We start from the raw sequence: 12,513 nt of genomic DNA on the forward strand, positions 1-12,513 counted from the left end.
AAACAAACAAACAAAAAAGGCTAGGGAATATAGCTCAGTGTAAAGGCTCTAAATTCGATCCCCAGTACAGAAAAGAAAAAAGTTTGAGGCCAGCTTCAGCCCTGTCTCTAAAAAGGAAAAAGGAGCTGGTGTGGTGGTGCACGCCTGTAATCCCAGCACTTGGCAGGTTGAGGCAGGAGGAGCGCCTTGAGTTCAAGGCCAGCCTGAACTACATGGTAAGGCTGACAAAATAAACAAATAAAAGGAACAGTTAACTCAGAATTTGTCTTTCTTGTATTTTCACTTGGGGGGAAGGGACTCACTCCTGGGGATTGAACCTAAGCCTTTACACTGAGCTACAATCTCCAGCCACCATCCCCCACCATGGTTTTCTTTCTTTCTTTCTTTCTTTTTTCTTTGGGACAGGTTCTCGCTGTGTAGTTCAGGCTGGCATCAAACTCCCAGCAACCCTCCTGCCTCAACTTCCCAGAGTGTTGGGATTACAGGTGTGTACCACCATGCCCAGCTCTGAACCTGTCTTTTCAATGTCTGTTTTCTGATCTGAGGACATCCCACGCTTTTTGATTATGGACACCAGAAATGACTCTACTGTCCTTAGGAAGCTGAGGCAGGAGAATCAATACAAATTTGAGGCCAGTTAAGGCTACAAAGTCAGTTCAAGACCAGACTAAATTACATACCAAGACCTTGGTATGTAGAAACAGAAATCAACCAATAACAAATGCTGGTGGGGCAGCAGAGGAAAAAGAAACCCTTCTCCACTGTTGGTGGGAGTGCAGACTCGTGCAACCTCTATGGAAATCAGTGTGAAGATTCCTCAAAAAAACTAGAACTAGAGGTTCCATTCAACCCAGCTACTCCCCTTCTTGGTATCTTCCCAAAAGAATTAAAAGCATCATACAACAGTGATATATTGTACACCCATGTTTATAGCAGCACAGTTTGTAATAGCTAAATCTTGGGAACAGTTCAAATGCCCACCAACCGACAAATGGATAAAGACAATGTGGTTCTTTTATACAATGGAGTACTACTCTGCCATAAAGAACGATAAACTTGAAACATTTCTAGGTAAATGGATGCACATTGAGAACATACACTCAAGTGAAATAAATCAGACACACATGTGTAAATACCAAATAGTTTCTCTGGTGTGAGAAACAGAAAGTGTAAGTAAGGACCAAAACGTATAAAAGATATTGTGCTTTGGGTTTTTTTGGTTTTTTTTTTCCGGTACCGGGAATCAAACTCACGACCTCGTGCTTGCCAGGCAGGCACTGTGCCGCTGAGCTAAATCCCCAGCCCTACATAGTGAGTTCAAAGCCAGCCTGAACTGCATAGAAGAGTCTCTGTCTCAAAACAAAACAGAAAAGGTACTTGTACCTCAGATGCTCAGTTCTCATTTTTCTTGAGCTAGAAGAGCAAAAACATTTTTTTTTTCCTGTGCTAGGGATTAAACCCAGGGCCTCTTGCATGCTAGGCAAACACCCTGCCATGGAGCTACATCCCTTTTTACTATTTTGAGACATGGTCTCACTAAATTGCCAGGCTAGCCTTGAAGCTGCCATCCTCCTGCCTCAGCCTCTGGAGTAGCTGGGATTACAGGGACACACCACCATGCTTGGCACATAGCCAATCTTTGATGAGTGCTTATTATGCATACTACCCTGATAATTCTGTATGACAGATGAGACAACTGAGACAGAGGGAAGTTAGAGGCAGGGCCACACCTACATTCCTATCTGTGCCACCCTAAAGCTCAAGGTGATCTGAACCATTAGGTCATAGAATCATGCATGTGTTTCAGGAATATATTTTTAGTCTTCCTCAAAGGCTGTAACAGTTGTAAAAAGCAAATACCACTGTGCTTATTTTTTTGAAGCTTAATGCTCTTTGCTCAAGCACAAGCATAGAAAGAAATGCTCAGCCAGGTGTGGTGGTGCATGCGTGCAATCCCAGCACTCGGGAGGCTGAGGCAGGAGGATCATTGTGACTTCGAGACCAGCCTGGGCTACAAAGTGAGCTCAAGGCCAGCCTGAACTGCATAGCAGACCCTGTCTCAAAAAGGAAAAAAAAAAAAAAAAAAAGAGAAATGCTCAATGTTGAATGAATGAATGAATACATGAATAAGTTAACCTACAAACCAGCCTTCAGTATCCAAGGTCCTGCTTGTCCTTAGTGTGTTTTGAACTTCAGGAAGAGCGACACTAACTCTGATAAGAACAGATACTGCACTTGATTTTAGCCAAACGGCCAAGAAGTGATGCCAGCTCTGAGAGATACAACTCTCTGAATGTAATTACTTGTGCAAGGGAGAACTAAGGGTGGAACAGAACCAGTGTATAGAAATGGAAATTCAGCTGGGGACATAGCTTAGTGGCACAAGCGCCTGCCTGGCAAGTGCAAGGTCCTGAGTTCGATTCCCAGTGCCAAAAAAAAGAAAAGAAACAGAAATTCAGTACTGAATACTTGAGACCCTGCTCCTGTGCTCCTGACAGCTTCGATCCTCCTGCACAGAGGTGGAAGGGGCTCAGAGCAGGTGATGTTTTGGGAAGGTGTTTTGTGATTTTAAGGTTCCATAGAGATGGTTGGATATTTTTTCTTTCTGGTACTGGGGATTGGTTTTTTGTTGCTTGGTTCATTGGTTTTGGTTTTTTCAGACAGGGTCTCGCTATGTAGTCCAGGCTGTCCTTGAACTCACTATGTAGCCCAAACTGGCCTCAAACTCATGGTGATCCACGTGCCTCGGCCTCCCAAGTGCTGGGATTACAGGTGTGCACCACTACACCTGGCCTCAGGTGCAGGGGATTGGAAAAAGGAGTTTATATGTGCTAGGCAACTGCTCAACCACTGAAACACTCCCACCCACCCCCTTTTTACTTGAAACAGAGCCTCAAGGGTGGCCTCGAACTTGCAACTCTCTTGCCTCAGCCTCCCAGGTAGCTAGGATCACAAGTGTGCCCCAGCCATAAGTCTGACTAGATGGCAGGAATTACTGTTGTCACTGTCATTCGGCCTCTCTCGTTCCCTGCAGGTAGTCAAAGGAGTCTTCTGTCTGAGACCTCTAACCTCACCCTGTTCCTGCTGGTCTCCATTCCATGTCTCTTATTCCCTTACAGAGGGGCAAATGCAGGGCGTCGGCCTGGATGGGCACCGTGTGACTCAGACAGGATTTCAGCCCTTGCTTCTGTGCTCATTAGATACAAGGTCTAACCTTTCAGAGCCTGTTTCTTCATATCCAAGAACATTTTTCCTCAAGCGCTGCCATGTGGAATGGTGCGTGCAATAACCTCATTTACAGCCAAATGCCATCTGACCCTCCTGCAGCGCGTAACCGATCTTGCTGTGGTCACCAGGATCTTCCTGGTGAAGTTCTTGCCCTGTACGACTTGACCTTTAGCTCAGTTGACATTCAGTCGCTGCCTTCCTGAAGCAGCGCTCTGGTTTTCCAGACTCTGCTGCCCTGATCTGGTTTCCAGCCTTTCCTCCTTCTCATTTATTTATTTATTTTGTCTTTTTGAGACAGGGTCTTGCTATGCAGTTCAGGCTGGCCTTGAGTGCACTTTGTAGCCCAGGCTGGTCTCAAACTTGCAATAATCCTCCTGCCTCAGCCTCCCGAGTGCTGGGATTACAGGCCGTGTGCCACCATGCCCGACTTGCTCTTCCTTCTTTACAGGCTTCACTTTCTTTTTCTTTTCTTTTTTTTTTTTTTTTTTTGAGACAGGGTTTTGCTATGCAGTTCAGGCTGGCCTCAAACTCACAGCAATCCTCCTGCCTCAGCCTCCCAAGTACTGGGATTACACGCGTGCACCACCACGCCAGGCTTTTCATCTCTTTTCTGTCTGCAAACTCTTCAGGTTTGTCTCAAGTCTCACATTTTATCACCCCAGGAGATAACCCCATGGCTTTGATTACTTTACAGTTGTTTTAGGTTCCAAAATCTCCACTTCCAGTTCCAACTTTCTTTTTTTTTTGTACTGGGGATTGAACCCAAGTCTATCTGAGCCTAGTGCATTTCTACTGATCTACATCCCCAGCCCTTTTTCATTTTTTATTTTAAGACAGGGTCTCCCTAAATTTTTTGGCCTGGGTGAACTTGTGATCCTCTTGCCTCAGCCTCCTGAATCGCTGGGATGACAGCGGTGCACCACTGGCCCAGCTCCACTCTTTCTGCTTGTCTGACGGTCCGCCTGAGCCTACCCTCTGCAGCGCACCTCTGGGCATCCCAGGCCTCTCTGCCCGGCTGGCCACAGATCTCCTTGTTCCCCAGCCAAGCCTCCCACCCTCCTCCACGAACAGAACCCTCCTTCCAAGACCGGACGCGGCCAGATCCTGCCTCTCCCCATTATTTCCCCCTTAGAACACCAGCGCGCTGAGGCTCTGATCTCCACTTTCCTTCTCCCAGCCTCTCTCAAGAACTGGGTGGGCGGGGACGCGGCCCGGGTGCAGCCGGTGCTTAGCGTATGTACAGCCCCGGGTCTGAGCCCCAGCAGGCGCAGCACACCACACACACACCCCACACACAGAGAAAAAGAAAAAGAATTACTGCATTATCTAACTAAAACCCCAATTCTGAAACTACTACTTTCCCTCTCAACCCCCGCACCGCCTATAAGAGGGTGTGGGAGCGGAACCTCTGCCATCCTTTTCTCACCTTTCCCCTTGTGCCGCCTCCTCTCCAGACCACACTGCATCTTGTCCCTGCGGCCCCCTGTACTCTGCCTTCAACATCTTCCACTTAGCATGCACTTGACCACCACCGGGCTACACCCCCATCCCTTCCTCCCTCTGGACAAAAAGAATAACTATGCATCCTGAAGGGCTCCGTGGTAGCACCCTTGCCCACACACTGAGCAAACATCACTTGGGTATCTATTGTGCATAAGGCTCCCTTCCAGATTCCAGGGATTCGGCCACAAATAAGATGATAAAGTCCCTGATACGTTTGCCTTTTTTTTTTTTTTTCTGGTCTTTTTGAGACAGGGTCCAGCTGTGCAGCTCAGGCTGGCCTTGAGCTCACTTTGTAGCCCAGGCTGGTTTCAAACTCCCAACAATCCTCCTGTCTCAGCCTCCCAAGTGCTGGGATTACAGGTGTGCGCCACCATGCCCCGCTAGTCCCTGGTATGTTGCAGTTATAGTCTAGTGAGGCCAGTAGGCAAAAAACATAATTTCAAGGTAAGTGTGTGGTCCAGGCCTATAATCCAGCACTCTGGGAAGCTGAGGCAGGAGGCTCACAATTTCAGCCTAGCCTGGACAACTCAGAAACTTAGTGAGACTCTGTCTCAAGAGGTAGGTTTTGGTGCCTGGAAACGTAGTTCAGGGCAAAGGCTCCGGGTTCAGTCTCCAACACCAGACACACACACACACACACACACACACACACACATACCATGCCCGCAGACACCCACATGCAAGCTCAGTTCAGGTGGTGACAGCTGTGAAAGAAATAAATCAGAGGGGCAGGGAGTGCTGGAGTGGCAAGGGCGGAGTGGCCGCAGAAAGTGAGTCTGGGGAAAGTGGGAGGCCAGATCCTGTGGGGCCTGGGTGGCCACAGTGAGGACTCTGAACTCTGAGCTAAGATGGAAATTCACTGGAGAGCTGGTGCAGGGAGGCAGCAAGATCAGATTTATGTTTAGAAGATCATTCTGCCTACGGGGTAGAAATCAAGTGCAGAGGGAGACCAGCATCAAGGCCAGCCTGAACTACAGAGCAAGACTTTGTCTCAAAAAACCAAAAGAAAAAAAAAAATCTTCCTTTACACACACACACAGACACACCGTCCCGTAACACAGGCACACAGCCCTCCCATCTCTTTGACACTCTGATCTCTTTGACACTGATCACTCTGATCACAGTTAAAACCAAATGTACAAAGGACTTAATGTCTGATCTAGCGCCCTGCTCATAAGACATTGACTATAACAGTGATCTGCTAGGTCGGCTGTCTACTGCCCTCCCCCTGCTTACTCCGGTAGGGTAGGGACTAGTATATCCTGGATCCCTGCTGTATTCTCAGGACTGGCACAGCGCTCAGTGAACGTTTGTCCAATGACTGAAGAATGTATAAACTATATAACCTTCTTCCCCCTCCACCCCTCAAAAAGGAACTGCACAGGACTTGAATATTTTATCACTTCTTCTTTGTTAGTAAAATGAAACTGCAATTAATAACAGTGATGACGAAAAGGTTAAGCACAAAAGTAGGGAGGGAAGCGGTTAAGAACCGAGGGGCACAATCTCCAATCCTCCTACCGTCGGCGCAGTGAAACAGCAGCCCCAACCGGAGGCGCAGGGAAAACCCCTTGCAGCCTTCAGAGGCAAGTGGGCGGGGCGAGAAGCTGCGCCTAGGGGAGGCAGCGCCGGAAGCAGCTGCAGCACCGAGATGCGCAGTCGCAAACAAGCGGCCGGGGCGGGGTCAGGCCTCTCTCGGAAATGGAGATTGACGTTTCCCTGGAGGCGAGACTCAAGACCCTTCCGCACTTCTCATTGGTTCTGCTGGAGCCGAACAACTTTCCCTCACCCAATGTAGCCCAATGCGAAAGCAAGAGTATTCGTGATCTACGCTAGGAAACATTGGGTCAGTTGACAACGAGGAGGTACTTCGTAGAGGGGATAGAATTGCCACCGTGACTCCACCCCACCCAAGCTGAGCAAGATTCCTTAGGGAGCTCGAGATGGGGTACATCTAGTGCCAACACGCTGTCCCAGTGGGAAGCCCCGGGTCCATCTCTTTTATCTCGTTTAGTCATTTTGGCTGCCTCCCACCCTTTCCTGAGGCTGTGTTGTTATTACGGTGAATTATTCAAGAAGCTTTGCAGGCTGACGCCATCTGTGGACAGTGCCACTCCCTTTTCCCTACCTTGCCTGCAGGGCATTACGGTGGCCCGGCAATCGGAGGGTCCTGAAGCTTTTCTTAGAAATTCTTTGCCAGGCAGGCGTTTGTGCCTCTGAGCTATATCCCCAGCCCAGATTTTCTTTTTCTTTCTTTCTTTTTCTTTCTTTCTTTCTTTCTTTCTTTCTTTCTTTCTTTCTTTCTTTCTTTCTTTCTTTCTTTCCTTCTTTCCTTCTTTCCTTCTTTCCTTCTTTCCTTCTTTCCTTCTTTCCTTCTTTCCTTCTCTCTCTCTCTCTCAACAGGATCTTGCTATGTAGCCCAGGCTGGGTTCCAACTCACAGAGATCCTCCCGCCTCAGCCTCCCATGTGCTGGGATTACAGGCGTGCACCACTGCGCCCCACTCAAATCCTGAAGCTTTTCACAAGATCCCTGCCTTGCCACTTTAGACATTTAAGTGTCTGTTGAGGCCCTGCTGTGTGGTAGGTACAGTGGTGAGCAGGTCCCTGCTCTTGGGAACTTATATTCTATGGGACAACACAAATATATAAACAGAAAACAAGGTAATTTTCTTTTTAACGGTATTACATGGCTTTTCAATTCTAGAATTTAGTGACACTTCATTGCATAAAATCAGTGTTCTCACAAGTTTATTTTATTTTATTTTATTTTATTTTTGTCCTTTTTTTGAAACAAGGTCTCAGTATGCAGTTCAGGCTGGCCTTGAGCTCACTTTGTAGCCCAGGCTGGTTTTGAACTTGCAATGATCCTCCTGCCTCAGCCTCCCAATTACAGGTGTGTACCACCATGCCCACTCACAAGATAATTTTAAATAGTGCTAAGTGGTCAAAACAAGCCAGGCCTGTGCCCAGGAGGCTTGTCTCAGGTGCCTGAGGCCCTGGGTTTGAACCTCAGTGCTACAGCAGCATGATGATAGTAACTGGGACACTCAGTGAAAGTGGAGCCAAGGCCTCACTTAGGTGAACCTACTAGTCACAAGGCAAAGTGTTTCAAACCTGGGAACAGCAGGTGCAAAGGTCCTGGGGTTTGGAGGCAGCTTGGTAACAGCATGGACCAGGTTGGAGATTATTTTAAATATAATGGGAAGGGGCTGGGGATTTAGCTCAGTGGCACAGCGCCTGTCTGGCAAGCGCAAGGTTGTGAGTTCGATTCCCGGTACCGGAAAACAAACAAACAAACAAAAAAATATATATATATAATGGGAGGCCAACAGATTCAGGCAGGGCCTAGATAGAACCAGGGCCTGGATGATTCATCATCACTTGAGGAGTGGAGAACGAATTGTTGGGGAGGAGCGCAAATAGACTAATTCAGAGGTTGTGGAGAGGGTGATAGCCTGAACCAGGTAGAGGGGAGGTGGTAAAACATGGATGCATTTGAAATAGGATTGCTGCTGGGCATGGTCTTGCACACTTAAAATCCCAGCACTGAGGAGACTGAGGGCAGGAGGATTACCATGAGCAAAGCCTGGGTTACATAGTGAGTTCAAGGCCAGCATGAACTACATAGCAAGACCTTGTCTCAAAGAAACGAAACAAACAACAAAGGTCTCCTGCCAAGCGTGATAGTACACACCTGTAATCCCAGTACTTGGGAGGCTGGGGCAGGAGGATTGCCACAAATTCAAGGCCAGCCTAGGCTATACAGTGAACTCTCAAGGCCAGTTTGAAATACACAATGAGACCCTGTCTCAAAAAAAAAAAAAAAAATTCGGTGTGAGCTGAGTGTGGTGACACACACCTATGATCCCACCACCTCGAGGAGCTGAGGCAAGATGATTGCTGTAATGTTGAGGCTAGCCTGGGCTACATAGGTCAAATCCAGTTCTAAGTATATGGAGCTGCTCTAAAAAAAAAGAGAGAGAGACAAAGAGAGAGAGGAGAGAAAAGAATTGTGTATCGCCATGCTGTAGCCATGGTGGATTTGAGGTATCCAAGCAGAAATGTTGAGTTGGTAGGCAGGTGTGGTGGCACACGCCTGTAATCCCAGCACTCTGGAGGCTGAGGCAGGAGGATTGCTGCAAGTTTGAGACCAGCCTGGGCTACAAAGTGAGCTTGAGGCCAGCCTGAACTGCATAGCAAGACCCTGTCTCAAAAAAAAAAAAAAAAAAGACCAAGAAAGAAATGTTGAGTTGGAGTTTGGAGCTTGCAGCTTTCAGAGGTCAAACCTGCAGTTACATATTAACACATAGTGTTTTTTTTTTTTTTTTTTTTTTTTTTCTCCGGTACCGGGAACTGAACTCACGACCTTCCGCTTGCCAGGCAGGCGCTTTTGCCGCTGAGCTAAATCCCCAGCCCCAACACATAGTGTTTAAATACATGGACCTCAAACGTGGCGTGGTGGTGAATGCCTATAGTCCTAGCACTCAGGAGCCTGAGGCAGGAGGATCACGAGGTTGGGATACATACATCCTGGGATACATACAGCCTGGGATACATAATGAGTTCAAGGCCAAGTTGAACTACACAGCGAGACCCTACCTCAAAAAATACATACATATATGGATCTCAGCAGGGCCACCAACATAAAAAGTGAATGAGGCAGAAAAGAGGGATGTGAGCTGGGTACAGTGGTGTACACCTATAACCCTAGCACTGATAAGGCTGAGGCAGAAGGATAGCTGAGAATTCGAGAGACCTGGGCTACACAGTGGTAGGCCAGTTTGGACGACATAGTGAGACCCTGTCTCAAGAAAAAAAAAAAGTGCTGTAGAGAGAACCCTGGGGACTGCTGGTGTTCAGCAGTCTAGCACAAGTGTAAAAGCCATGAAAGGATATCCCGGATTGTAGCAGGGAAAATAGTATGATACCTTAAAAGGCAAGAAAGGGGAAAATTTAAAAAGAAAAATGGTGATTATCTGGGTTAACTCCTGCCTTGAAATCAAGTGAGATATAGGCAGAGAAATAATCACGGAAAACTTTGTCCAGAGCAGTGGCTAGCTTGGTGTGGTGGCATACACTTGTAATCCTAGCACTAGGGAGGCTGAGGCAGGAGGGTTGGCTTGGCTACATAGAGGGTTCAAAACCAGCCTTCACTACATAGTGAGATGACCCTGTCTCAGAAAGGAAAAAAAGAAAAAGAAAAAGAAAAAGGAGAAGTAGTACTGGTAGTAATAGTAGTACAGCAAGAAGGAGCCTGATGTCAGTGGGTAAGGAGAGAATAGATGTACAAGAGTGGAGAGGAGGAAGACAGGAAACCTTTTGCTATGCAAAGGAGCAGAGATACAATGTGATTTCTGGCAATAGGATCTTGAGTTTTCCTTAAAAGTCCAGGGGAAAGCTGAGTGTGGTGATGAATGTCTATAATCCCAGCACTCAGCAGGAGAATTGCAGCAAGTTCCAGGCCAGCCTGGGCTACACAGTGAGTTCAAGGCCAGTCTGAACTACATAGACAGACTCTACCTCAGAAAAAACAAGAAGGTTTTTGAAAGTCCAGGAGAAGGGCTGGGATATAGCTCAGGGGCACAACTGCCTGCCTGGCAAGCACAAGGTCCTGAGTTCAATTCCTAATACAAAAAAACAAAGTCCAGGAGAGCCAGGCCAAGTGGCACACATCTGTAATCCCAGCACTCGAGAGGCTAAGGCATGAGGATCACCACAAGTTTGAGGCCAGCCTGGAAGACATAGCAAGACTCTGTCTCAAAATAAATAAAATAAATAAAAATTTAAAAGTCTAGGAGAAGCCAGTTCTGACGGCATACTCCTGTAAATCCCAGCAGCTCAGGAGGCTGAGGCAGGAAGACTGGAAGCTTCAGACCACCCTGGGCTTCTCGGGTAGATCTCTGTTTATGTATTTAGTACAGGAATCGAACTCATGGCCTTACACTTGCCAGGCCGGTGCTGTGCCACTGAGCTATAGGCCCAGCCCCAGATCTCCCCATATTAAAAAACAGAAGTGTCCAGGAGAGAAGGGAACAATTTAAATTTATTGAAGGCTTACTTTTATATTAAGAGCTTTACAAACATTCATCTTCACAATATTTTACTGATCAGGCAAATGAGGTTAAATAACTTGCCCAAGGTCATGCAGCTGGAGGTGGCAGAGCCGAGGCCACCCGGATTTCTGATTCTTCATGCCTGCCTCACCACCCCACTGCACAGGCACAAATGCCCCTCGACTTAGATGCCAAGACGCGCCTTTCCTTGTCCAGCGTGCTCCTGAGAACGCAAAGAGGCACTCTCAAACTGGAGGGAGTCGGTGCTTTTCCTGTTCCCGCACTGTAAGTGGGGCACCTCCCCCATAGCTGAACTCCTATGCAGCACAGGACAGAAGCTGTCCCGGTCCAGAGGGGCAGAAAGCAGCAGAGGTCCCCAAAGGTAGGAGGGAAAGGGGCACTTTGGGGGTATACAGCAGGTTTCTTTGTGTGCCAGCCAGTGCAAGGAGGCGCTGGGGGCTGCTGGTCCCGCCCGGCTGGTGCCTGTGACCCCAGCACTCATGTGGATCTGTTCAGTGTGACAAAAAGCCCAGGTCAGAGCCCCGTCTCCCGGCTGCCCCCGCTGAGGCTAAGGCTGTGGGGGCGAGTTCCACGCTCCAGCCTGCGACCGGACAGCAGGCGCCGCAGGGAGGAGCCAGAGCTCAGGTCACCACAGCTCCGGAGGTGGAGGCTCTCTCGGCCTGGCTGGCCCCACGGGCTCCGGGGCACCTGGAAGGAACACAGAAGATGGTATGGGGTGGCCCAGCCGGAAGCTCCAGGCTTTCTCAAGGATCTTTCCTGACTCCTCCAATGCCTACCTGCTTATGTCCATGGGCTCCCGTCCCAGTGGGGTCTGGTGACTTCCTGGACATTTGGAGGAAACGAGTGACCAGGCCCCGGCCCGGCCAGCTTCCTTTCAGGTCCCCCAGAGAGTGGGCAGGTGCAGGGCCCGAGGGCAGGGGGACCTTACAGAAGGTGGGCACCGGGCGCCGTTTCTCGGCCGAGCGGGCACGGAGCAACTTGGGGGAAGGGCAGCGGGCCAGGCGGAAGAGGCAGGCTTCAGAGCAGAGCCCTGCAGAGAGACAGCAAGGAGAGAGTGGAATGTGGAGGTGCACAAGGACTAGGTTGTGCCCCCTACCCTTCACCCCAGTTGCCAACTACCTGCCTGACCTGTATCTGCAGAGGAAATGGAGGCAGCTTCTTCCTCAAGCACTTTGGTATAAAGGTCCCTGAAGTCAGCTGAGGAGGAGAACAACAGGGACTGAATGGGGACATTCTGGGCACGTGTGCTCATCCAGCACACTGCCACGCCCCACTTCCAACCAAGCGAGCATTATCTCTGGCCGCACTTGCAGCAACTAGATGGAAGGTGGGGCCCACGGAGACAGCGACTGCAGCGCTGTCGCTACACCACTGTCTTCAGGCTCTTGGCACCCTGGGGCAGTGATGAGCAGTTTGTGTGTCACTTGGCATTATCTGCTTTCTCGGTACCAACCAAGTGGGGCCCTGCTTTGCTTCCCAGGTCAGCCGAGCCTGGGTACCTTCAGTCCGCCCTCGATTACTAGCATTATCTTCTCTCTCAGCAACTCTATAGCACTTTTAGTTGACATGCTGTTATTATACCTGTTTTACAGGTGAGAAACTGAGGCAGAAAGTAGATAGGTAAATAGTGCGAGATTGGGCACTGTGGAACTGGTATCATATACCAAATATTCGCCCCTGCCTGTAATCCCAACACTCTGGGAAGGC

The 12,513-nt window shown here is 48.8% G+C and overlaps 1 protein-coding gene across 2 annotated transcripts in view; it reads right to left on the reverse strand.

The window, feature by feature from the left end:
• Nucleotides 1–10,757: 10,757 nt before the first annotated feature.
• Fam189b (family with sequence similarity 189, member B) overlaps nt 10,758–12,513 on the reverse strand; it is a gene marked incomplete in the record, with an annotated part of 6,261 nt that continues 4,505 nt past the window's right edge. For both annotated transcript variants that reach the window (XM_013508340.1, XM_013508339.1), the window contains 3 exon segments: nt 10,758–11,493; nt 11,583–11,836; nt 11,935–12,003. In XM_013508340.1, the coding sequence (XP_013363794.1) occupies nt 11,320–11,493; nt 11,583–11,836; nt 11,935–12,003 (497 nt within the window).

Source organism: Chinchilla lanigera, unplaced genomic scaffold (genome assembly GCF_000276665.1).
Source record: "Chinchilla lanigera isolate Chin_1 unplaced genomic scaffold, ChiLan1.0 scaffold00144, whole genome shotgun sequence".
Taxonomy (NCBI): domain Eukaryota; kingdom Metazoa; phylum Chordata; class Mammalia; order Rodentia; family Chinchillidae; genus Chinchilla; species Chinchilla lanigera.